Genomic DNA, 25578 nt, shown 5'->3' on the forward strand with positions numbered 1-25578 from the left:
TGGATCCTGGCACGGGCCAGGAGGCCCGGCGGGCGCCGGGCCCCGCGCGCTGCCGCCCCGCCGGGCCTGCGGGCGTGGGGCAGCTCTGGCCGGTGCCCCCGGAGCCGGGAGCGCCCGCAGAGCCACGCGCGGCCTCGCACCGGCGCCACGTGGGGCGGAACCGGGCCGGGACTGGGCTCCGGGCCGGTACGGCGGCCGCCAGGGGCCAAAACTCCCTCGCGGGCCGGGGGAGATGTCGCGAGCCGCCACCGCGCGCCGCCCGGGATACCCGGATGTTCAGACTCGGGGACCCATTAAAGGCGCCCCGCGGGGAAGATCGGCGCGTTCCCATTGGAGCGGCGGGACGTCAATCCTCGCTGGGACAGCCAGTAAGGGCCGGGCGGCGGGCTAACGGCGGATCGCTGCGATTCTATTGGTGAGACCCGGTGCCCGTCTGGACACCGCACCAATGGGCATCGCGGCTGGGGTCGGGAGGCGGGGCGGGCGCGGCGGCGGCGGCGGCCAATCAGCGGCATTGTTTGTGGTGGTGCCGGTTGCGCTCGGCGGCGGCCGCGTCTGCTCCGCCCGCCCGGCCCGGGACCCCCGGGACCCCCCGGGACCCGCCGGGATCCGCCGGGAATCCACCGGGAAACGCCCGGAACCGCCGGGAACCCGCCGCGACCCCCCGCGACCCCCGAGCCAGGTGAGGCCCGCGGGGGCGGCGGGGCCGGGCCCGGCGGGGGCGGGGCAGGGCCTGGCTGAGGCGGGGGCGAGACCCGGCCCATGGCGGGGATTTGGGGGCGGCCGAGGGCGGCTTTGGGGGCGCTCGGGGGAGATTTTGGGGGCGCTGCGGGCAGGAGGCAGAGCCCGCGGGGTTGCGGGCGATCTGGGCTGTGCCTTGGGGGCGCAGAGCTCGGGTTTGGGGGGGGCAGAGCCCGGAGGGTTGGGCGGCGCCAGAGCTCGGATCTGGGGGAGCAGAGACCGGATCTGGGGGAGCAGAGACCGGATCTGGGGGAGCAGAGATCGGATCTGGGGGAGCAGAGCTCGGATCTGGGGGAGCAGAGCTCGGATCTGGGGGAGCAGAGACCGGATCTGGGGGAGCAGAGCTCGGATCTGGGGGAGCAGAGCTCGGATTTGGGGGAGCAGAGCTCGGATTTGGGGGAGCAGAGATCGGATTTGGGGGAGCAGAGATCGCATTTGGGGGAGCAGAGCTCGGATCTGGGGGAGCAGAGCTCGGATTTGGGGGAGCAGAGATCGGATTTGGGGGAGCAGAGATCGGATCTGGGGGAGCAGAGATCGGATCTGGGGGAGCAGAGATCGGATCTGGGGGAGGCGGGCTCGGATTTGGGGGAACAGAGCTCCGGGTTTTTTTGTGGGGGCCGAACCCAGGGATTTGGGGAGCAGAGCCGGAAGGATTGGGGGCACAAACTAGGGGAGGGAAAGAGCTCGGATTTTGGGGGAGATCTCGAAGATTTGGGAGGGCAGAGCTCAGGGATTTTGGGGGGCAGAGCTCAGATTTGGGGCACAACCTGACGGGTCGGTGGGGGGCAGAGCTCAGGGATTTTGGGGAGGGGCAGAGCTCGGATTTTTGGGAGCGGAGCCCGAGCGGTTTTCGGGGCACAAAGCGGATGGGTTTGGGGGAGCAGAGCGGGGGCGTTGGGGAGTAAAGCCAGACGGATCTGGGGGGGCAGATCTCAGGGGTTTGGGGCAGAGCTGGGGGATTTTTGAGGAGCAGAGCTCAGATTTGGGGGAGCAGAGCACAGGGATTTTGGGGGGTCAGCCCGGGAGGTTTGGGGGAGCGCCGGGGAATCCCCCGGGAAAACGGGGGCGGGGCGGGGGCGGCCCGGGGGGTTCCCGGAGGGATTTGGGGGGGCGGATGCCGGGAACCCCCTGGATCGAGCCCCCCTTTGTTCCGTGCCGGGATTCGGGAGCGGCTCCCGGTCCTTTTCCGCGCCGTTTCCCCGTTCCCTGCTGGAAGCGGGTCCCGGCCTCATCCAGGATTTCCGCCCCGCGGGATTCTCCCTCTTTTCCTGCTGCCCCCCCCTCGCTTCCCGGTGCTGCTTCCCCGGCTCAAACCCGGCAGGGAAACTTTGCCATCCCCGGAATAACGCGGGGCTGGAGCCTCCGGCGATGCCGGCGCCTTGCCCCTGGGCACTGCCCGCGCCCCTTCCCGGATTTTGGGTGGGATCGGGATGAAAACGCCGCACTGGCGGGGAGGAGGGCACGGACCCTTCCTCAGTCGCCTTTGGGAGGCTGGATCCTCTCCGAGCAGGAGCTCCGGGAGGGTTTCTCCTCCCAAAGGATGAGCATTTCGGCTCCCGAGGAGAATCCTTCCCCAGATTCCCAAAATCGAGGCGTTTGGGCGCTTTCCCCTCCCCTTGGAGCCTGGAGCAGGGATCTGTGATGGCGGGGGGAGGGGGTGGTTTGCCGGGAAGAGAGGAGGAGGAGGAGGAGATTTGGGAATCTGGGAGCAGGGAGGAAGAGCGGCGGTGGACGGATGCGCCGGGATCGATTGGCTTTTCCAGAGCTTTTTTGATCCTTTTTTTTTTTTTTTTTTTTAATATCCATTTGATTTTCTGGAGCCTCCTCGACCGCTGCCGGGCGGGAGGAGGAGGAGGAGGAGGAGGAGGAGGAAGGGGGAGCACGGGAATGGGAGCAGCCTCCTCCTGGCAGGAGTGTGGGAGGATTTGACTCCTGTTCCTCGGTGCTCCCGGGTGGGGGTTGGGGCGGGATCGCACAGGCAGCCGCGGTTTTTCGGGAATTTCAGGGGGTTTTAAGGATTGGAGGTGCAGGGAGACCCTCCCCACTCTGGGAGACCCCTGTCACATCCCGGGATTTGGGACATCCACGCTGCTCCAGTTGCCATTGGGGTGAAATGGAGGCGATGTATCCGTAGGGATACCCCCATCCCTGGGTTCCGTGCCTCGCCGGGATCCACGATTGTGCTGGAATCCGCCTCCTTCCCGCGGCGTCGGATCCGCTGGATCCGGAGCCGTGGCTCTGATCCTGTGGGATCTCGGTGCCACCTTCTGCTGGCGCCTTTCCCGGTCACGAGGCCGGCGCTGACGGGAGCATCCATCCATCTTCCAGCGTCTCTCCCGACGGCTCCGCGGGCTCGGAGCATCCCGGGGAGCCCTCAGGTGTTCCTGGGATGGGGCAGGGCGGGAATACCTGCTTGGCGGGGTTTAGCCCACTCGGGATATTCCTGGAAGCGCCTTCCCCCTCCGATGAGATATTCCGAGGGGGTTGGGATCCACTGCTTGGGAGAGGAATTTCCCGGATCCCTTCACTCGCCTGATCTGAGGAAAATCAGCCACTGAAGCTTCTTTCCTGGTTATTTCCCAGCTCACTGACAGTTTTCCGTGCTCGGCTCTTCCGTGTCCAATGGCAAAACGCTCCTCAGTCCATCAGTGCTCCTGGTGGAAATCTGGGAGTTTGGGTTTCACACGGATCTTGGAATTCTGCTCCGCAGTCTTGGGGAGCGCAGCCGCGGACGGCTGGGATTGTGTTTGCTGTGGGGTTTGTTGGTGCTTTAGGCTCTTTTCCAGGTGTTTTGGGATATTCCATATTTTCGCAGCGTCTCGGGATGCTCCTGGCGCCGTGGCCGGGATATGGGATGTGTTGGGATGCACCTGCATTTCTCTGCAGGAATTTCTTCCCGATATCTCACCTAGGTCTCCCCTTTCCCAGCTTAAAGCCATTCCCGCTTTTTCTGCCACTCCATGTCCTTGTCCCACATCCCTCCCAGCCCTCGGAGCCCCTTTGGCCACTGGAAGATGCTCCAAGTTCTCCCTGGATCCTCCCTTTTCCAGGCTGGGCAATCCCAGCTTTCTCCAGTGGCTTTCACAGCTCCGGATGCCCCTTCCAGCAGGACTCAGGGAATGTTCAAGGATATCCCGTTCCCGATAAGGAGCCGTGGGAGTGCCCTGTTGTGTCTGGGGGTCCTTCCATCCCTGTCTCCCGTCGGATCCGAGCAGGCGCCGCTCCCCATCCCGATGCTGGTGTGGAGCTGGGGGAGCTCATCCCAATCCGTGGGAAGTGGGTCAGGAAGAGGCTGCAGCGCTGGGCTTTTTTTTTGGGGGGTTCTTTTTTCCCTCCCCGTGATTTCCCGACGGACGCGGCGCTTCCCGGCGGATCCGGGATGAGCGGGATGGGCTGCGGGAAGGGGTCACGCTTCCCTGCGGATCCCGGTGCTGCAGCTCTGCCCCTCGGACGTGGAATCTCACCCGGGAGTTTGGGATGGCGGTATCCGGAATATGCCTGAGATCCCTCTGAAGAGCAGCACCACCCTTTGGAATCTGGAGGGTGTCGGGAGCGGCGCTTCCAAGCCTAAAATTAGCCCCGACCCAGCACCGAGGAGCCCGGGTTTTATTTCCATGGATCCTCGTCGCCTCCACGTTGTCCCGTCCCTGCTCCACAGATCCCACTCCGTGAGGCTGGAGTCTGGATTTTGGGGCCAGATCCTGAAATTGTCCCGTTTCGGAATCCTGACGGAATCCGCGCCGGTTCCTTGGGGAAAGACGACCTGGCTGTTGGGAGGAGTTGGATTTGTGTGCCTTTTCCATGCCTGGTGTGCTTTTCCCGATAAAATTTGGGCTTCGTTTTCATGGAGCGTCAGAAGATGGACACATGAATCCTGGTATTTTTTGGGATGACCCTTTGGAAGGGGAGGCTGCTCCCTGTCATCCCTCCCGGGATCCAGTTTTGGTTTCCCAGTTGGTCGTGAGCGAGAATTCCCCCAAATCCACCTGAAATTCCCCAAACTCCAGGAGCAGACCTCCAGGTGCAGATCCCCAGATCTCGGTTTTTCGGGAGGGCCTGGCTGGAAAACCTGCTGGGGCTGTTTCCTGCGGGATCCACGGCCCCCAGGGAATTTTGAGGTCGGTGCTCCAGGGATTCTTCCAGGTTGGGTCCTTGGCTGAAGGAAGGGTTGGGAATCTCGGCTGCTCCCAGTTCCAGCTCACCTCAAGGATGAGGGCTGCAGATGGAGGAGCTCCTCCTGTATCCATAAGGAATTTCCCTGCTCCTCAAGCACATCCCAACATCCGCCCTGTGCTGCCTCCACAGTGGGGAGTTCTGAGAGAAGAAGAGGCGATCGGAGGGATGCAGAATTCCAGAACGATCCCGTGGTCCTTCTTGAATAACTCCAAAACTCGGTGGATTTTCCTCTTCATTAAATCCTGGATTCCAATTAAATCTTGGAGCCTTGACAAATTCCAACACCTACTTGTGCGATGGGGGCATTCCCATGGCTGGCTGCTTGTTCCTTGCAGGAATTCCTGCAAAACAGCAGCTCCTGGGATCCGTGTTTGGAATGACTCCTGTGGGCTGGAGCAGAGGGAAGACGCCCAGGCCTGGTTTTCCAAGGAATGTCCTCAGTGGAAGGCTGGATCCGGAAATCCCGGAACGCCGCTCGCCGGTTTTGCCTGGAAGTGCTGGATTGGGAAGCGGGAGCTGCTGGATGTGGTTGGGATGGGAATCATCCCGCAGTGACATCGCCGAGGGGAGCGGATCCCGGATTTTGGGGGGATCAGGCAAAGGACACGTTCCGGAGGGGCTAATTCCAGCTGGGATCGGGATGAATCCGCAGGAATGGGATCACGCTGCGCTCCCGTATCCCGGGAATCCTTCGGCCCCGCCGAGTTTGTTGAGCGATGCCTTCCCCGGAGATCAGCCGGGATTGGATTCCCTCCCAATGGATGGCAGAGCTGGGAAAAGCCATCCCTTTCCCTGCTCATCATCCGCCAGCTCTCCCGGAATCTCTTCCCGAGTCTCGGCCTGAAGCTGGATCAGGACGATGCTGATGCCTGGTGCTGACATTTCGGAGGAGGGAATTGGATCCAGGAATCCTCTGCTGTGGGGGAATCACACCAGTGGGGAAAGAAGATCCAGGGATCCTTTGGATTTGGGATAAAAGGAGCTCTGGTCAGACGCTTCCTCAAAAACTCTTTTCGGCCTGGAAACGGAAGCTTCCAGGGAATGGATCCATAGGGAAAAATCCCCAAATCCGATGAAATGATGCTTTTTGGTGCTTCTTCGGCCCATCCTGGCGGGAATATCCATTGGAAAGGTCGGAGCAGTGGGATGGCGGCTGGGGCAGGGATGAGAGGGATCAACTCAATTCCCTGAGTGTGCTGGGAAGGATTCCGTCCCTTCCCAAATCCCCACCCAGCAGAAAACAGGGATGGGAGAGCCGAAGGAAGATAGGGAGGATGGAAACGGCCTGGAATGGTCCTGAAAGGCCAGGGAATGGAGAAATAAAGGAATGTGCTGCTCTCCTGTGCCCTCTGCGTTTTCCATGGACACAGCCTGGAATAAATCATCCCAGAGCCCATCCCACCCCCTCATTAGCTGATAAATCCATGGAAACGAGCGTGCAATTAAAGCTAATTAATCCTTTCCCCCCTTTGGAAACCGAATTGTTCCATTTTATCCGATAAAGGCAAACTGGGGTTTCCAGTGCTGGAATGTTACGGAATTCCCAGACTCCCACACCTCAGGGGTGGAATGAAGCCGTGGATGTGGGAGATTACGGGATTATTGGGATGTTTTGGGGAATCCAACACCTTCCATCTGTTCCAAGCCGCGTCCAGCCTGGCCTTGAGCACTTCCAGGGGTGGGGCAGCCTCAGATTCCCGGGATAACCTCACAGGGAACGAGGGATCCCAGAGTGGGAACCCGGAGTTGGGCTGGGACAGCTCCGGAGGTTTGGGACAGCCAAAATCCCGCTGGATTCTCCAGGGCCGGCCCCGCAGGTTCATCTCCCAGCTTCTTCTCATCCCTCGGCATCTTCCCAGGGGATCCTCGGGATCTTCATCCGTTCCCTCCGATCTTTGGGACCCTTTGGCATCATCCTCACATCCCCGTCCTCTCCTCCAGCGCTTCCCTCGGTGCCTCTGCCGGGATTTTGGGATCTCCCAGTGTCTCCCTGGCGTGTTCCTGAGCGTCTGCTCTGGCGTCTTGGTCCACATCCCTGGGCACATTCCCTGGGCACATTCCTGGGATCCATGGGCGCATTCCCTGTGATCCCTGGGCACGTTCCCTGGGCACATTCCCTGTGATCCCTTGACACATTCCCGGGTTCCATGGGCACATTCTCTGTGATCCCTGGACACATTCCTGGGATCCCTGGGTGCATTCCCTGTGATCCCTGGGCACGTTCCCTGGGCACATTCCCGGGATCCATGGGCACATTCCCTGGGCACATTCCCTGTGATCCCTGGGCGTGTTCCCTGGGATCCCTGGGCACATTCCCTGGGATCCCTCAGCACATTTCCCGGGATCCCTGGGCACATTCCCTGTGATCCCTGGACACATTCCCTGTGATCCCTGGGCACATTCCCGGGATCCCTGGGCACATTCCCGGGTTCCATGGGTGCATTCCCTGTGATCCCTGGGCACGTTCCCTGGGCACATTCCCGGGATCCCTGGGCGCGTTCCCTGGAATCCCTGAGGACGTTCTATGGGATCCCTGGGCACATTCCCTGTGCTCCCTGGACACATTCCCGGGATCCATGGACGCATTCCCTGTGATCCCTCAGCACATTCCCTGTGATCCCTGGGCACATTCCCTGGGCACATTCCCGGGATCCCTGGGCATATTCCCGGGATCCCTGGTCATATTCCCTGTGATCCATGGGCGCATTCCCTGGGATCCATGGACACATTCCCTGGGCACATTCCCTGTGATCCCTGGGCACATTCCCTGGGCACATTCCCGGGATCCCTGGGCACATTCCCGGGATCCCTGGGCACATTCCCTGGGCACATTCCCTGTGATCCCTGGGCACATTCCCTGGGCACATTCCCGGGATCCCTGGGCATATTCCCGGGATCCCTGGGCACATTCCCGGGATCCCTGGGCATCCCCTGGGGCACGCTCCGCCGCCGGACCCGACCTTGGGCCGCGTTTTTTGGGAACCGGGAGGGGCGGATCCCGGCGGCAGCGTCGCGGCCCCGACCCTCCTTTTTGGGAGGGAAACAGTTAAAATTCCAGGGGAGGGAAGGAGCTTCCATGAATGAAGACAAAGTTTGGCGGGGGGCCAGGAGCTGGGGGAGGGGGAGGCGGGGAGGGGGCGGCCGCCAGCGCCGAAATCCCAGGAAAAATTATCCCCCCCCCAAAAAAAATCCCGGAGCCAGTTCCATGCCGGGAAGTGCCCAACCGGTCGCGACCGGATTTTCTTTTTTCCTTTTTTTTTTTTTCCTTTTTTTTTTTTGCCCCCATCAATTTTTTTTTTTTTTGGTGAAATTCCGATTTTTTTTTTTTTTTTTAAATTCCATTTTTTTTTTTTTTTTTTTTTCCCTCCCTTCTCTTTTTCCCTGCCCCGCGAGGCATCATGGGAAAAAGTCAGCATCCCCCCTTTTCTTTTGTTTAATAAAACAGAACGCGCATGATTGGCAGGGAAGGGCCCGCTCGGAGCGCGGCTCCGGCTCCGGCTGCGGCTCCGCGGGCGATGGAGCGCCTCCTGCCCCTTCCCGCGCCGCTCCAGGGGCCCCCCGTGCCTCTCCCTCCTTTTCTGGGCCACTCCAGGCAGCGGGAATACCGTACCTGTAAGTATCCCTCAGCCCGTCCCCGGGTTTTGTCGGGAATTCGGACTGGACAAAAGGGTTCCTTAACAGATGAGCGGAGCTGATTTATTTTTTTTTTTTCTTTTTTGCCTGCCTTTTTTTTTTATTATTATTATTATTATTGTTATTGTTTTATTTTTTTGGCAGCGGAACGGGAATGTCTCGAGGGAATGTCTTAAGGGAAAAAAAAACCAAAAAAACCAAACGAGTGCTGGTGCTGGGATTTGCTGTCGGGATCCGTGATTCCCTTCTCCTTTCCCTCCCCTCCCTTATCCCTGCTCCCACCGTCGCTATTCCGCCGGAACGCTGTGATCCCACCCGCCCGGAGGGGTGACAAAAGTGCGGGGAATGGCGGTGCCTTGGATCGATGTCACCCCTGGGATCTGGGTGGCGATCGATCGGATTATCGATCGGGTCGTTAGCGGGTGATCGATGGCCCGGCCCGAGCCGCACAAAGGCAGCGCCCGCAGTCGAGGAAATCGGGAAGCGTTATATAAGGAAGCCTGGGAAGTCTGCGTCATCCCGGATGGGGAGGGGGCCGGGCACTCCCTCCCCCCCACCTTCCATCCCAGCATTTTTCATTGGATTTTATTTTCCCGGAGCGTTTTCCAGCCGGCTTTCCCCGAAACGGGCCGTCCCAGCCGGGTCCCCTGGAATTTTTATCTCTCTTTCAGACTTTGTGGAGTTTTTGGGGGTCTTTCCCCCCGCATTTCAGGGCATAAAGCAGCTCCTGGAATTCCTGCTCTCCTCCCACATCCCAAAAATCCTGGGGTGGGATGAGGTGTGAAGCCCGTGGTGCCGGACAGGGCACCGGAATTCCCTGCTCCTGAGGAATAGAGTTGGACAAGAACAAACTTAGGAGGGAAGGGAAGCACTTTTGGGGAGGGATGATTTTCCTCCTTTCCTGCTTTTCCTGCTTCCCGGTGTTAGTTTTGTACTTGACCCGGAGCTGCAGAATCTGGGGACATCCCGAGCTGATCCAGAATCCGGGATCGGGGGGATCCAGGGTCTGTGTGGGAGCAGGGACAGGTGTCCCCACTCTGGGATCTGAGAACGGGAACAGCAGAACTCCTGGAGCAGTTTGCAGAGGAATTCCCACTCTGCCGCATCCCAGTGCCCGCTCCCATCCCGACCCTTCCCATTTCTCTTCCCAAATCTTTCGCTTTGCTCCCTCCTGGGAGCAGCCGTGTCCCTGTGCGTTCTGGGATGGCTCCGGGGCTGTTTTTAGGGATGCTTTAAATCCCGGTGCTCGTCCTGCTCCGGAGAAAATCCCCACGAGCCGCCCTCAGCCTCCCTTACCTGCCTCAGAATTCCTGCCCGGAGCCGGGCGCTCCTCCGGATTCCTGGACACCTCCCCGGCTCCGCGGGATCGGGAGCAGCACGGGTTTTGTTCAGCCGTGGAGTTTCTTTTTTATCCCTTCCCTTTCCAGCGGCGTTCCCGGATCCCGCTGCCGGCCGCCGAGCCGTTAAATCCTAATTACCTTTTTAGGTTATTATCCTTTTCCTGACGTTCCTTGGGAACGCTCGCCCTGGGAGCCAGCCATTTTGTGTTCCGTGCCGGAACGCGTTTTATGACGCCGACGTCGGGATGTGCCGAGCCCAGATGGGATTGGAGCCGCCTCGTGCCGGGCTCCGGGAAGCCCCTGGAGCGGGATTTGGGTCGGATGGCTCCTCGTGAGGAGCCAGCCCCGCGCGTTTCCCTCGGGATCGCCGGGGCTTGAGCGGGATCCTGGGATTCAGGGGGGGCTCCGGAGGTGGGAGCGCGCCCAGGTGAGCTGGAGGAGTTGGATCTTGCCGGTTCCTGCTCCCTGATCCCGGGAAAACAGGGTTTGGAATGGGTTTTATTCCAACAGTCTCGTATCCGAGTGATGTCCTGGGTTTGGAGCGCCTGGAATGGTGCTGGGACCTCTCGGAGCACCGTGGCTCCGGGGATGGATGTTCCCCCGGGATGTTATGGATCACGTTGGGTTCCTGGGATTAATTCTGGCATTCCAGCCCCAGATGGATATTGGGGGATGCTCTGGGTCCCCTGAGGCTTCTGCAGGTGCCTCTTCCTGGAATACCAGAGGCTTCCCAAGGAACGGAGCAGGCACGGGGCTGGTTTATCCCTGATTTCCCATCCTCGCTCCCTTGGATCCCAGGGATCCGCCTTGGCTCCTCCAGGCCTCGGAATTCCAGTGCTGCTGGAGCGGGGTTGGGAATTCCAGTGCTGCTGGGGAGACCTCACGGCACAGGGAGCACGTGGATCCCTCGTGGAGGATCAGGGATTGTTCCTGGTGGTGGATCAGGAATTACAACCCCTCCATGAGCTCCGGAGGGTCCGAGGCCAGGAATTGGGGCTGGAAGACCAACATGGGGTTTGACCCAAGGGAAAAGCCTCCAAGGAGGATGGGAAGGGGCTGGAGCCTCCCTGGATAAACTCCAGCTGGAATTAACTCCTGGTGCTGCCAAGTCTTGGTTCTGGATTCCATCGGGTAAATCCCAGGATATTTTCCCTCCTGGCTGCATCTCTCCCTGGATATTCCCACTTCTCCCTGGAATATTCCTTCTTTTGGCCCAACTCGCTCGTTCCAGCCTTTCAAATCCTCCCCCTGAGGTTTTTTTTTTACTGGATTTTTTTTTTTCCCTGTGGGCGCCGCATCCAATATCCATGGAAAAGGGGGTGCTGCTTTGTTTGTCTGCGGACGCCAAACCCGTCCTGCCGGCCCCTTTGGAGCAGGAAAAGCGCCGGGAGCCAGCGGAACGTGCCGAGGAGCGCGTGGTGCCGGAGCAGGGACGGGAGCAGAGTCCCCGTGGAGAACCGGGAATCGCCGTCGGGACGGAGCCGGGCCGCGTCCGGCTCTCTGGGATTCCTGGAAAACATTCCAAGGTCAGCCGGGCCGGTCCAGCCGACCCTGCTCATCCCACCCTGGCAGCCTCTGGAATCGTGGCTCTATCCCGAGTGTCCAGGCGCTTGGGGAAGGTGCTCCCAGCTGGAGACACTCCACGGATTTAGCTCCTGTTGTCCACGAGCTTTGCCGCCCTTTGGGAATTCGGCTCCACGGAGGAGGATTTTTTTGGGTGAAGCTGAAGGGAGAGGCCGAGGCTGTTCCCTGGGATGTGCCGGATCCCCGGGAGCCGTGCCGGAGGGCGGCGGGGCCGGATGATCCGGTTTGGGATGTGCCGAGACCGGAGCAGGGCCGGCACTGCCCGGCCTCCGGACCTGCTGGATACCTGGGACTGGAGTAATTCCTGCTCTTTGCTGCGGATTTCTGGATGGAATCAGGAGCTTTCCCAGGGCTCTGGAAATTCCCAGTGGATCCTCCCCTTCCCCCTCCAGCCAAAGGGCCCCATTCAGTACCGAATCCGAAGCCTGATTTAATTTTTATTGGATCTGGCTGAGCCTGGAAAACCTCTGGAGTGGATTAAATAGTGGTGGGCCCCATTCCTGGTAACGGCACTCTGGATTTGTTTGGAATGCCAGAGGAGAGGGCGTTGGGAGACCACCTTGGTGATGGAGCAGGGAGTGAGGGACCAGAGGGTCTCCGGAATTCCTCTGGGATCCTCCCACCCCCTGGAGAGGACGAGCAGGAGATCCTGGATCTCCCTGCTGGCTCCCAGCCGTGCCGGCTCCGTGCTCAGTTCAGGTATCCGTGGCGGGAAGCTCGTTATTCCCAGCAGGAATTATCCTACGGGATGTCGGTCCTGTGGACATCTCCCTCCTTCTCCTGCCCTCTCCTTCCCGGGAGCAGCCGTGAGCCCGTTCCTGGCGGCGCTCCCGGGATCCTGGCGCGTTCCCAGCGGCTCCAGCCGCGGCGCTGGGCGCGGCTCCGAGCGCTCCCGGGGTGTCTGGAACATCCCCGATCCCCCCGGGGTCACTCCTGCGGGACGGGGGCGGGAGCAGCTCCCGCGGCCTGTCCCGGCTTGCTGGGCTAAATTTGGGAGACGTGCGGAGAGACGGGATGAGCAGGTAGGGAAGAGCCCGAGGTGCTCCCGTGGAGGCTCCGTCCGGCCTTTTTTCGGATCGTGTTTGGGATTTCCATCTGTTTTCCTGCCGCCCTCCCCGGCCCCGGTGTCTCCCGTGGGAGCTGAGCTCGTGTGCCGGCTCTACGGATGTGTCATTCCAGGGATTTGTACCCGAGCCAGAGCCTTCTCCTGGCAGGAGTTTGGCTCGGGGAAGGTTTATCCCGGGAATGACGCGGAGCCGAGTCCAGGCAGGTGTGGAGCAGCTCCAGGTGCCTGGGATCCGGCTGCTCGGAGCATGGACACTTTCTGTTCCCTCTGGAGCGGGCAATTCCCGATGCTCCCGAGCCTGCCCCATGGAATTCCCACTATTCCCAGGTGTTTGTCCCGGTCTCCGGCCCTGCTGTGCAGGGAAAGGCCTCGCCCAGCTGGTTTGCAGGTGGAGCTCCCGTGGCTCTTTGTTGTCGGAGCTGGTTCCTTATCAGCCTGGGAGCGGGATTGGGATGGGGCTGGGATGGGCTCCAGGCTTGGGATGGGGCTGGGATGGGCTCCCGCCTGTTTTCCAGAGGGCATTCCTGCACCTGGAGCTGAGGCGGGGGAGCCGGAGAGGTGGGAGGGCAGGGATGGACCTGCCCGTGCCTCCATCCCGGAGCTGCCGAGCATTCCTGCCGGGAGAACCACGCGGTGGGGGATTTCCTGGCATTCCAGGGCTCCCGAGGGCCTTCATCCCGCCTCCCCTTCCTCGCTGAGCCAAATCCGTGGGGTTTAATCCCAAAGGAGGGGTTGTGCTGCCGCTCTCAGGGATTTCAGAGCCTTTCGGAGGAGGAAACTCCTGACCTGGATGGGTTCTGGGGAGGCTGGAGCTCCGTGAGGGGATGGGAGCAGTGCGGGACTGGAATTCTCCAGGGAATTGGGGCTCCGTGAGGGGATGGGAGCAGTGCGGGACTGGAATTCTCCAGGGAATTGGGGCTCCATGAGGAGATGGGAGCAGTGCGGGACTGGAATTCTCCGGGGAATTGGGGCTCCGTGAGAGGATGGGAGCTCCGTGAGACTGGAATTCTCCAGGGAATTGGGGCTCTGTGAGGGGATCAGAGCTCTGTGAGACTGGAATTCTCCAGGGTGTTGGAACTCCATGAGGAGATCAGAGCTCTCCAAGAGGTCGGAGCTCTGTGAGACTGGAGTTTCTCCAGGGCACTGGGGCTCCATGAGGAGCTCTGTGGGACTGGAATTCTCCAGGGAATTGGGGCTCCATGAGGGGATGGGAGCTCTGTGGGACTGGAATTCTCCAGGGAATTGGAGCTCTGTGAGGAGATCAGAGCTCTCCAAGAGGTCGGAGCTCTGTGAGACTGGAATTCTCCAGGGAATTGGGGCTCTGTGAGGGGATCAGAGCTCTGTGAGACTGGAATTCTCCAGGGTGTTGGAACTCCATGAGGAGATCAGAGCTCTCCAAGAGGTCGGAGCTCTGTGAGACTGGAGTTTCTCCAGGGCACTGGGGCTCCATGAGGAGCTCTGTGGGACTGGAATTCTCCAGGGAATTGGGGCTCCATGAGGAGATCAGAGCTCTCCAAGAGGTCGGAGCTCTGGGAAACTGGAGCTCTCCAGGGCACTGGGGCTCCATGAGGAGCTCTGTGAGACTGGAATTCTCCAGGGTGTTGGAACTCCATGAGGAGATCAGAGCTCTCCAAGAAGTCGGAGCTCTGTGGGACTGGAGCTCTCCGGTGTGTTGGAGCTCCATGAGGGGATCAGAGCTCTGTGAAACTGGAATTCTCCAGGGAATTGGGGCTCCATGAGGGGATCAGAGCTCTGTGGGACTGGAATTCTCCAGGGAATTGGGGCTCCATGAGGGGATCAGAGCTCTCTGAGGAGGCCGAGCTGAGCTCGGAGGGGATCCGGGGGTGGCCTCATGGGGATCCTTGGCGCTGACAGTGTCCCTGTCCCCCAGGATGGACCGGATGACCGAGGACGCGCTGCGCCTGAACCTGCTCAAGCGGAGCCTGGAGCCGGCGGAGGAGCGCGAGGACGTCCTGGCCAAGAGGCTCAAGATGGAGGGACACGAGGCCATGGAGAGGCTGAAGATGCTGGCGCTGCTCAAGCGCAAGGACCTGGCGGGGCTGGAGGTGCCCCACGAGCTCCCGGTGAAGCCGGACGGGATCAAGGGATACGAGGAGAAGCTGAACGGGAGCCTGCGGCCCCACGGCGACGGGCGGAGCGCGGCACGGCCGGGCAAGGAGAACATCAACGACGAGCCCGTGGATATGAGCGCCAGGAGGAGGTGAGTGCCGGGAATTCCGGGGTGAGCCGGGAATTCAGTGGCATCCTGGAGAACCCCTTGTGATTATGCCAGGAGATGGGGAGGGGCTCGGGAACGGAGGGATGAGGGGGAATGGCTTCCCGCGGACAGAGGGAGGAATCAGGAAGGAATTGTTCCCTGTGAGGGTTATCCAAGGATTTGTGGATTTCTCATCCCTGGAAGTGTCTGAGGCCAGGCTGGACGAGGCTTGGAGCAGCCTGGGATAGTGGGAGGTGTCCCCGGAGGGTTCTGCTCGGAGTGTGGAGCCGTGGGCCGCATCCTCAGAGGAATTCCTTGGATATTGTGCAATGTGAGGTTACCCAGTGGGGCACCAACATCGGACATGGACGCCTGGATCGGGGAATCAGCCCTGGAAAGAGATGGGAATGTTCCACTCTGAGTTGAGAAGTGGGACTGGGAATGTCTCATTTTCCTTGGGAATGTGCTCCATGTCTCCTCACCTCTGCCTGCCTCCCTCGCCGTGGCTCCTTCTCCAGTGATTCTGTTGGAATTCTGCTCTTCCCTGGACAAAGGAAATCCAACCCTCAGCGATTCCTCATGGACGGGTCCGTTTTCCCTCTTGGATTTGGACTCTGGCTCTGCCTTATTCCCCTGATGGAATTCCAGTAATCCAGCCTGGATGTATCCGGATGCTCCTGCAAAATTATCCCCAGGAGCTGTAAGACATCCCTAATCCAGGAAAAGCCAGGCTCCAGTGCTGGATCGCTCGGGAAGTGCCCGCCCAGTTTGGAACTCCTGGGATGCAGCTTGGTTTGCCTGGATGGGCTCCCTCCGGCTCCTCCTCCTTGGGACACTCTGGAATTTCTCTGCTGGAGCAGGGGCAGCTCCGTGCCCTGGTGCTTTGGAATTTCCACAAGAACAGCTGGGATGTTTGGGAGGCGAAGGCAATCCCAGCTCTGAGCATCTTCCCGGCCTTGGAGCAGCCAAACCTGGGAGCTGGGATTTGGCTCTGGGCTCCCTCCTGGGTGTTCAGAGCTCAGAGTCTGGGATGAGATATTCCATGGTCTCCCCTCGCTCCAAGGACCTTCCAGGGAGCTGGAATTACCTCTGAGCCTGGCAGTCCTTCTGCTCCCTGCTGGATTATCCCACAGTTTTCCAAGGCTCTCCAGCAGCAGGGATGAAATGCAGGATCACAAAGGGCTTTTCTTGGAGTCTCCTTTCTCAGGATGATCCTGCCTGGATTCCACACTGATTTTTGGTTAATTTCTTTTCCTTGCTGCTCCCTTTTGTTTCTCAATCCTGGTCACGGATCGGTTGGATATTCAAGCAGGTTTCCTCTATGGAATGAGCTTTTCCAATAGATTTGGGTTGGGATAGACTTTTGGGAAGTCTCAGCCCCTTCTCCACCACAGTGAGGATGAGCAATTCCAGGCTGGAATATCCCTGCCATTCCCTCCCATCCCAGCACCAGGATACGCTCCTGATTCCCACCTGATTCCCAGGTGGGATTTACACCCCTGGAGAGGGACCTGGGGGGTGAGGGAGTGCTTTGGAGGGAGGGAATCCTTCCCTCCTGGTGTCCGTGCTGGAACGAGGGCGATCCTGCTCCCGCAATCCCACGTTCCCGGCTCAGTGGGATTCCCGAAATCCCACATTCCCGGCTCACGGGGGCTCCTTTCCCCCGCAGTGACCAGGACAGGGGCAGGTTGACCCCGTCCCCGGACATCATCGTCCTGTCGGACAACGAGGCCTCCAGCCCCCGCTCCAGCTCCCGCATGGAGGAGCGGCTCAAGGCGGCCAACCTGGAGATGTTCAAGGTGAGGGAGCGGGAATTCCATCCCAGGAAAGGCACGGCGTGGGGAGGAGGAGGGTGGGTGAAGGATTTGGGGCGTTTCTCACCGAGTTCCAGGTGAAGCTCCCCCTGGTTCTTGCACCCGCGGCCCGAATTCCCGCTCGGATTCAGCTTCCCCTCGCTCCCTTCCTCACGTTCCGCCCCGGTGCCGGGCGTTTTCCAGGGAAAAAGCCTGGAGGAGCGGCAGCAGCTGATCAAGCAGCTCCGGGACGAGCTGCGGCTGGAGGAGGCCCGGCTGGTGCTCCTGAAGAAGCTGCGGCAGAGCCAGCTCCAGAAGGAAAACGTGGTGCAGAAGGTGAAGGCTGGGGATGGGTGGGACAGCGGGGGGACACGGAGCCTCCCTCTGCTCCGCCTGTGGGATTCCCTCACCGATTCCCCCCGGGAAGACAACCCCCTTGGCGCTGGATTCCCGCCCGGAGCGCTGATCCCAGCTCTCTGATCCCTGCCCTCCCAGACCCCCGTGGTCCAGAACGCCGCGTCCATCGTGCAGCCGTCCCCTGCCCACGTGGGACAGCAGGGCCTGTCCAAGATCCCCTCCCGGCCCGGAGCTCAGGGGGTGGAGCCGCAGAATTTAAGGACATTACAGGTGAGAGCATTCCCGTTTTTCCTGGAAAACGCTGATTTTGCTGGAGGCACACAGAGCCGAGGGGCTTTTCCCAAGGAGCAGAGGAATTCCCGCAGTTCCTGGTGGTTGGGGTTGGATTTGGGTTTGTCAGGAATTAGACTCGGGGATCCTGTGGAGCTGGACGTTCCCTGATCCTGTGAATGGCCAGTGTCCCAGCTGGAGTGGGATGAGGATGGTGGGAATTCTCCAGGGCCTGCGGCCTTCCTGCTGCTCCCAAAGGAAAAGCCACTGGAAGCGTTTGCTCCATGGATTTCTGCCGCTCTCCTTGGCCGTGGAGCAATTCCAACCTCCCATGGGAAACAGGGCCATGGTAACTGGAGCTGGGGAAAAGGCCACAATCCTGTAAAATCCAGTCTGGGGGAAAACGAGGGATTTGGGACATTAGGAGTTACCTGGGATTCTGTATAAGCCGGAATTCCGTGGCTCAGGGAATCAATGCTCCAAGCTCCCCTCACTTCCCTGCGATTTTATTACTGAGCTCCAGGAGCACTGGGGGGGGACTGTTGGGGTGTTTTCCCTGCTGCTCCCGGGATCTGATTCCCCGTGGATCCCCCGGCAGGGCCACAGCGTGATCCGCTCGGCCGCCAGCTCGGCGCTGCCCCACATGCTGATGTCGCAGCGTGTCATCGCCCCCAGCCCCGCACAGCTCCAGGGCCAGCGCGGGCCCCAGAAGCCCGGCCTGGTGCGCAGCTCCACGCCCGGGATGAGCCCCGCCATCAACTACCAACCGGTGCGCTGCGGGGGCTTGGGCTGGTGTCCGCTGGGCTGGGGTGGGTTGGGGTGGTTTGGGATGGTTTGGGGTGGTTTGGGGTGGTGACCGCTGGGCTGGGGTGGTTTGGGGTGGGTTGGGGTGGTTTGGGATGGTTTGGGATGGTGTCCGCTGGGTCGGGATGGTTTGGGATGGTTTGGGATGGTGTCCGCTGGTTTGGGATGGTGTGGGATGGTGTCTGCTGGGTTGGGATGGTTTGGGATGGTTTGGGATGGTTTGGGGTGGTTTGGGGTGGTGTCCGCTGGGCTGGGGTGGTTTGGGGTGGTTTGGGATGTTGTCCGCTGGGCTGGGGTGGTTTGGGATGGTTGGGCACTGGTTTGGGATGGTTTGGGATGGTTTGGGGTGGTGTCCGCTGGGCTGGGGTGGTTTGGGGTGGTTTGGGATGGTTTGGGGTGGTTTGGGGTGGTGTCCGCTGGGCTGGGGTGGGTTGGGGTGGTTTGGGATGGTTTCCGCTGGTTTGGGATGGTGTCCGCTGGGTCGGGATGGTTTGGGATGGTTTGGGATGGTTTCCGCTGGTTTGGGATGGTGTGGGATGGTGTCTGCTGGGTTGGGATGGTTTGGGATGGTTTGGGATGGTTTGGGGTGGTGTCCGCTGGGCTGGGGTGGTTTGGGGTGGTTTGGGATGGTGTCTGCTGGGTTGGGGTGGTTTGGGGTGGTTTGGGATGGTGTCTGCTGGGTTGGGATGGTTTGGGATGGTTTGGGCACTGCCCAGGGATCGTTTGGGATGCTTTGGGATGGTTTGGGATGGTGTCCACTGGTTTGGGATGGTTTGGGGTGGTTTCCACTGTTTTGGGATGGTTTGGGATGGTTTGGCACTGGTTTGGGATGGTTTCCACTGGTCTGGGCTGGTGTCCGCTGGTTTGGGATGGTTTGGGATGGTTGGGCACTGCCCAGGGATGCTTTGGGATGGTGTCCGCTGGTTTGGGATGTTTTGGGATGGTGTCCACTGGTTTGGGATGGTTTGGGCTGCCTGGGCACTGGTTTGGGGCTGGTTTGGGATTATTGGGTACTGGTTTGGGCTGAGTTCCACTGCTTTGGGATGGTTGGGCACTGGTTTAGGCTGGGTGGGTGTTGGTTTCCACTGGTTTGGGATGGTTTGGGATGGTGTCCGCTGGTTTGAGATGATTTCCACTGGTTTGGGCTGGGTGGGTGCTGGTTTCCACTGGTTTGGGCTGGTTTTCACTGGTTTAGGCTAGCTGAGCACTGGTTTGGGCTGGTTTCCACTGGTTTGGGCTGGTTGGGCACTGGTTTGGGATGGTTTGGGCTGGTTTCCACTGGTTGGGTCTGGCTGGGCGCTGCTTGGGGCTGGTTTCCACTGGTTGGGGCTGGTTTGTACCGGTCTGCACTGGTTTTTTACCGGTTTGTACCGGTTTGGGTACTGGTTGGGGCTGGTTGGACACTGTTTTGAGCACTGGTTTGTACCAGTTTGGACTGGTTTGGACTGGTTTGGACTGGTTTGCCCCAAGGCAACACCCGTCACACCTCTGCCCGGGACTGCCCCAGCCCGCGTGTCCCCCCGAGAGCTCCTGGGGCTCCGGGGACTTCCTGGGCCCAGCTCCCCCCAAATTATCCCAAATCCCATCCCAAATTCCCTCCTGGGCCCCGCTCCCCCCAGATTATCCCAAATCCCATCCCAAATTCCCTCCTGGGCCCCGCTCCCCCCAAATTATCCCAAATCCCATCCCGAATTCCCTGGTTATCCCAGCTCCCCCCAGACCATCCCAAATCCCCAATCCCGAATTCCCTGTGGGGCCCAGCTCCCCCAAACCATCCCAAATCCCAAATCCCGAATTCCCTGGTTATCCCAGCTCCCCCCAGACCATCCCCAATCCCCATCCTGAATTCCTTCCTTGGCCCAGCTCCCCCAGACCATCCCAAATCCCAAATTCTCTCCTGAGCCCTGCTCCCCCCAAACCATCCCAAATCCCGAATTCCCTGGTGAGCCCAACTCCCCCAAACCATCCCAAATCCCCAATCCCGAATTCCTGCTGGGCCCAGCTCCCCCAAAACCATCCCAAATTCCCTGCTGAGCCCAGCTCCCCAGACCATCCCCAATCCCGAATTCCCTGGTTATCCCAGCTCCCCCCAAATTATCCCCAATCCCGAATTCCCTGGTTATCCCAGCTCCCCCCAAACCATCCCAAATCCCCAATCCCGAATTCCCTGGTTATCCCAGCTCCCCCCAAACCATCCCAAATCCCCAATCCCGAATTCCCTCCTGGGCCCAGCTCCCCCAAAACCATCCCAAATCCCGAATTCCCTGGTTATCCCAGCTCCCCCCAACCCATCCCCAATCCCCAATCCCGAATTCCCTGGTTATCCCAGCTCCCCCAAACCATCCCCAATCCCGAATTCCCTGGTTATCCCAGCTCCCCAGATCATCCCCAATCCCGAATTTCCTGGTTATCCCAGCTCCCCAGACCATCCTGAATCCCCAATCCCGAATTCCCTGGTTATCCCAGCTCCCCCAAACCATCCCAATCCCGAATTCCCTGGTTATCCCAGCTCCCCCCAAACCATCCCAAATCCCCAATCCCGAATTCCCTGGTTATCCCATCTCCCCAGACCATCCCCAATCCCGAATTCCCTGGTTATCCCAGCTCCCCCCAAACCATCCCCAATCCCGAATTCCCTGGTTATCCCGTCTCCTCCGCAGCAATCCGGCTCCTCGGTGCCGTGCCAGCGCTCGTCGTCCTCCGCCATCTACATGAACCTCGCGTCCCACATGCAGCCGGGCTCGGTGGCCCGCGTGTCCTCGCCTCTCCCCAGCCCCAGCGCTCTCTCCGACGCCGCCAATTCCCAGGCGGCCGCCAAGCTGGCGCTCCGGAAGCAGCTGGAGAAGACGCTCCTGGAGATTCCGCCCCCGAAGCCGCCGGCCCCGCTCCTGCACTTCCTGCCCAGCGCGGCCAACAGCGAGTTCATCTACATGGTGGGGCTGGAGGAGGTGGTGCAGAGCGTCATCGACAGCCAAGGTCACTGCCCGGGGTCGTCCCCGAGGGGGAACGGGGATTCCAGGGGGAATTCCGTCCCGATCCGCGGCGTTCCGCGCTGAAATCTTGGGGTTTCAGGGTGAAAATGCGAGGTTTGGGGGAGGCTTGGAAGGGTTTTCAAGGAGTTGCTGGGGGTTTGGGCGGGGAAAAACTGGAATTCCGGGGTGGGTTTGAAGGTGTTTAATGGGTTTTGCAGGAATTCAGACCAGATTTGCGGGATTCTAAAGCAAATTTTCAAGGTTTTGGCCGATCCGCGGGAAATCGCGGCGGGTTCGCCAGGTTTCGCCAAAAACTCCGGCGATTTCGGCGCCGTTTTTTGTGAGCTCAGGCCAGGCTTCAGGGGTTCCAGGGGTGGGAGGCGGGGTGCTGAGGCCGGGTGTGTCCTGCAGGGAAGAGCAGCCCCGCCGTGCCGCGCGTGGAGCCGTTCGTGTGCGCGCAGTGCCGCACGGATTTCACCCCGCACTGGAAGCAGGAGAAGGGCGGCCGGATCCTGTGCGAGCAGTGCCAGACCTCCAACCAGAAGAAGGCGCTCAAGGCCGAGCACACGAATCGCCTCAAGAACGCCTTCGTCAAGGCGCTGCAGCAGGAGCAGGTCGGCGTCACCGGGAATGCCGTCCTGGTGTGGCTCATCCCGGCCTGAACCATCCCAAATCATCCCAAAGTGTCCCATCCCAAATCATCCCAAATTGTCCCATCCCAAACTATCCCATCCCAAACCATCCCACACCATCCCAAACCATCCCAAACCGTCCCAAACTGTCCCATCCCAAACCATCCCAAACTATCCTAAACCATCCCAAACCATCCCAAATCATCCCATCCCATCCCAAACTATCCTAAACTATCCCATCCCAAACCATCCCAGACCATCCCAAACTATCCCATCCCAAACCATCCCAAACCATCCCAAACTATCCTAAACCGTCCCAAACTGTCCCATCCCAAACCATCCCAAACCATCCCACACCGTCCCAAACCATCCCAAACCATCCCAAACTATCCCAAACCATCCCATCCCAAACCATCCCAAACTGTCCCATCCCAGACCATCCCAAATTATCCCAAACTATCCCATCCCAAACTGTCCCATCCCAAACCATCCCATCCCAAATTATCTCAAACTGTCCCATCCCAAACCATCCCAAACTATCCTAAACCATCCCGGCCCAAACCATCCGAAATTATCCCAAACTATCCCAAACTGTCCCATCCCAAACCATCCCATCCCAAACCATCCCAAACTATCCTAAACCATCCCAAACTGTCACATCCCAAATCATCCCAAACTATCCCACACCATCCCAAACCACTCGTCCCATCCCATCTTGTTTTTCCCATTGATCCCATCCCACTCATCCCATCCCAGCCAGGCTGCCGGGGTGCCGTTCCCATGGTTATTGAATGGGGTGGCATTCCCATGGGAACTGAGCAGGATGGCATTCCTGTGGGAATTGGTTGGAATGGCATTCCCGAGGGGTCTGTGGGGATGGCATTCCCAGGGGTGACATTCCCGAGGGGTCTGTGGGGATGGCATTCCCAGGGATGACATTCCCGAGGGGTCTGTGGGGATGGCATTCCCAGGGGTGACATTCCCGAGGGGTCTGTGGGGATGGCATTCCCAGGGCTGCCATTCCCAGGGCTGCCATTCCCAGGGGTGCCATTCCCAGGGGTGGCATTCCCAGGGCTGCCATTCCCAGGGCTGCCATTCCCGGGGCTGCCATTCCCAGGGCTGCCATTCCCAGGGATGGCATTCCCAGGGGTGGCATTCCCAGGCCTTCCATTCCCAGGGGCTGCCATTCCCAGGGGTGGCATTCCCAGGGATGCCATTCCCAGGGATGGCATTCCCAGGGCTGCCATTCCCAGGGGTGGCATTCCCAGGGGTGGCATTCCCAGGGCTGACATTCCCGAGGGGTCTGTGGGGGTGGCATTCCCAGGGCTGCCATTCCCGGGGCTGCCATTCCCAGGGCTGCCATTCCCAGGGATGGCATTCCCAGGGGTGGCGTTCCCAGGGGTGGGTTGGGATGACATTCCCGAGGGGTCTGTGGGGTGACATTCCTGAGGGGTCAGTGGGGATGGCATTCCCAGGGGTGGCGTTCCCAGGGCTGCCATTCCCAGGGGTGGCGTTCCCAGGGGTGGCGTTCCCAGGGATGCCATTCCCGGGGCTGCCATTCCCAGGGGTGGCATTCCCAGCGTTCCCGTCCCCGCACAGGAGATCGAGCAGCGGCTGCAGCAGCAGGCCGCCCTGTCCCCCACGGCCGCGCCCGCCGTGCCCAGCGTGGGCAAACAGGACGGGATCCTGCGGCACCACACGCTCCGGCAGGTGGGATACAACACCGGGATAACGGCGGGATAATGGCGGGATAATGGGGCGGAATAACGGCGGGATAACAGCGGGATAACGGCGGGATAACACCGGGATAACGGCGGGATAACGGCAGGATAACGGGGCGGGATAACACCGGGATAACGGCGGGATAATGGCGGGATAACGGCGGGATAACACCGCGATAACACCGGGATAACACTGGGATAACGGCGGGATAGCGGCGGGATAACGGCGGGATAATGGCGGGATAACGGGGATAACGGGATAACGGCGGGATAACGGCGGGATAACGGCGGGATAACGGGATAACGGGGGCGGGATAACACCGGGATAACAGCGGGATAACGGCGGGATAACAGCGGGATAACACCGGGATAACAGCGGGATAACGGCGGGATAACGGCGCGGAGATGCCGCCCTCTCTCCCCGTTTCCCCGCAATCCCAACGCCTCCCCGTGTCCGTGTCCGTGTCCGTGTCCGTGTCCGTGTCCGTGTCCGTGTCCGTGTCCGTGTCCGTGTCCGTGTCCGTGTCCGTGTCCGTGCCAGGCCCCGCAGCCCCAGAGCAGCCTCCAGCGCGGAATTCCCACCTCCGCCCGCTCCATGCTCTCCAACTTCGCCCAGGCCCCACAGCTCTCCGTGGCCGGGGGGCTCCTGGGAATGCCAGGTACGGCCCCGCCCCCTGGGATGGGATTGGGGTGGGATTGGGGTGGGATTGGGGTGGGATTGGGGTGGGATCGGGATGGGATTGGGGTGGGATTGGGATGGGATTGGGGTGGGATTGGGATTGGGATGAGATTGGGGTGGGATTGGGGTGGGATTGGGATTGGGGTGGGATTGGGGTGGGATTGGGATTGGGATGGGATTGGGTGGGATTGGGGTGGGATCGGGGTGGGATTGGGGTGGGATTGGGGTGGGATTGGGGTGGGATTGCGATGGGATTGGGGATGGGATTGGGATGGGATTGGGGTGGGATTGGGATGGGATTGGGATGGGATTGGGGTGGGATTGGGGTGGGATCGGGATGGGATCGGGGTGGGATCAGTGGAATCGCTGGGATCACTGGGATCAGTGGGGTCCGTGGGGTCTGGGATCTGCGGGGTCTGTGGGATCACTGGGATTGGTGGAATCACTGGGATCCGCGGGGTCCGTGGGATCACTGGGATTGGTGGAATCGCTGAGATCACTGGGATCACTGGGATTGGTGGGGTCTGGGATCCGCGGGGTCTGTGGGATCACTGGGATCGGTGGGATCACTGGGATTGGTGGAATCACTGGGATCTGCGGGGTCTCTGGGATCACTGGGGTCACTGGGATCAGTGGGAGTCCGTGGGATCACTGGGATCACTGGGGGTCCGCGGGGTCACTGGGATCAGTGGGGTCTGTGGGATCCGTGGGATCACTGGGATTGGTGGAATCGCTGAGATCACTGGGATCCGCGGGGTCCGTGGGGTCTCTGGGATCACTGGGATCAGTGGGGTCTGTGGGATCACTGGGATCACTGGGGTCTGTGGGATCACTGGGATCGGTGGAATCGCTGGGATCAGTGGGTTTTGTGGGATCACTGGGATCGGTGGGATCACTGGGGGTCCATGGGGTCTGTGGGATCACTGGGATTGGTGGAATCGCTGAGATCACTGGGATCCGCGGGGTCTGTGGGATCAGTGGGGTCCGTGGGATCACTGGGATCACTGGGGGTCTCTGGGATCACTGGGATCACTGGGGGTCCGTGGGGTCTCTGAGATCACTGGGATCACTGGGATCTGCGGGGTCTGTGGGATCAGTGGGAGTCTGTGGGATCACTGGGATCGGTGGGGTCTGGGATCCATGGAATCACTGGGATCACTGGGATCCGCGGGCTCTCTGGGATCACTGGGATCACTGGGATCGGTGGAATCACTGGGATCACTGGGGGTCCGTGGGGTCTGTGGGCTCTCTGGGATCACTGGGATCACTGGGATCCGCGGGGTCTCTGGGATCACTGGGATCCGCGGGCTCTCTGGGATCACTGGGATCACTGGGATCACTGGGATCGGTGGGATCACTGGGATCCGCGGGATCCGTGGGGCGGGTGCCGGAGCACAGACCCTGGTGTCCCCCAGGAGTGAACATCGCCTACCTGAACGCCGGCATCGGGGGCCACAAAGCGTCGAGCCTGGCGGACCGGCAGCGGGAATACCTGCTGGATATGATCCCGCCGCGCTCCATATCCCAGTCCATCAGCGGGCAGAAATAGCGCCGGCTGCCGCCGCCCCCGGGGAGAGGAGAAACAAAACACA

At 60.4% G+C, this 25578-nt stretch overlaps 1 protein-coding gene across 2 annotated transcripts; it reads left to right on the forward strand.

The window, feature by feature from the left end:
- The first annotated feature begins 510 nt into the window (after positions 1-510).
- GATAD2B (GATA zinc finger domain containing 2B) lies at positions 511-25578 on the forward strand. Of its 2 annotated transcripts, XM_066337730.1 has the most exons (11): positions 511-682; positions 14432-14761; positions 16428-16557; positions 16756-16887; positions 17047-17178; positions 17777-17947; positions 20643-20958; positions 21366-21568; positions 23186-23296; positions 23849-23966; positions 25402-25578. In XM_066337730.1, exons 2-11 carry the CDS (start codon positions 14433-14435, stop codon positions 25533-25535), a joined length of 1776 nt encoding a protein of 591 aa, XP_066193827.1. In that variant the 5' UTR covers positions 511-682; position 14432; the 3' UTR covers positions 25536-25578. The 2 variants fall into 2 exon arrangements, with proteins under 2 accessions (XP_066193827.1, XP_066193829.1); XM_066337732.1 differs by lacking the exon at positions 23186-23296.

This window comes from Sylvia atricapilla, chromosome 30 (genome assembly GCF_009819655.1).
Source record: "Sylvia atricapilla isolate bSylAtr1 chromosome 30, bSylAtr1.pri, whole genome shotgun sequence".
NCBI lineage: Eukaryota > Metazoa > Chordata > Aves > Passeriformes > Sylviidae > Sylvia > Sylvia atricapilla.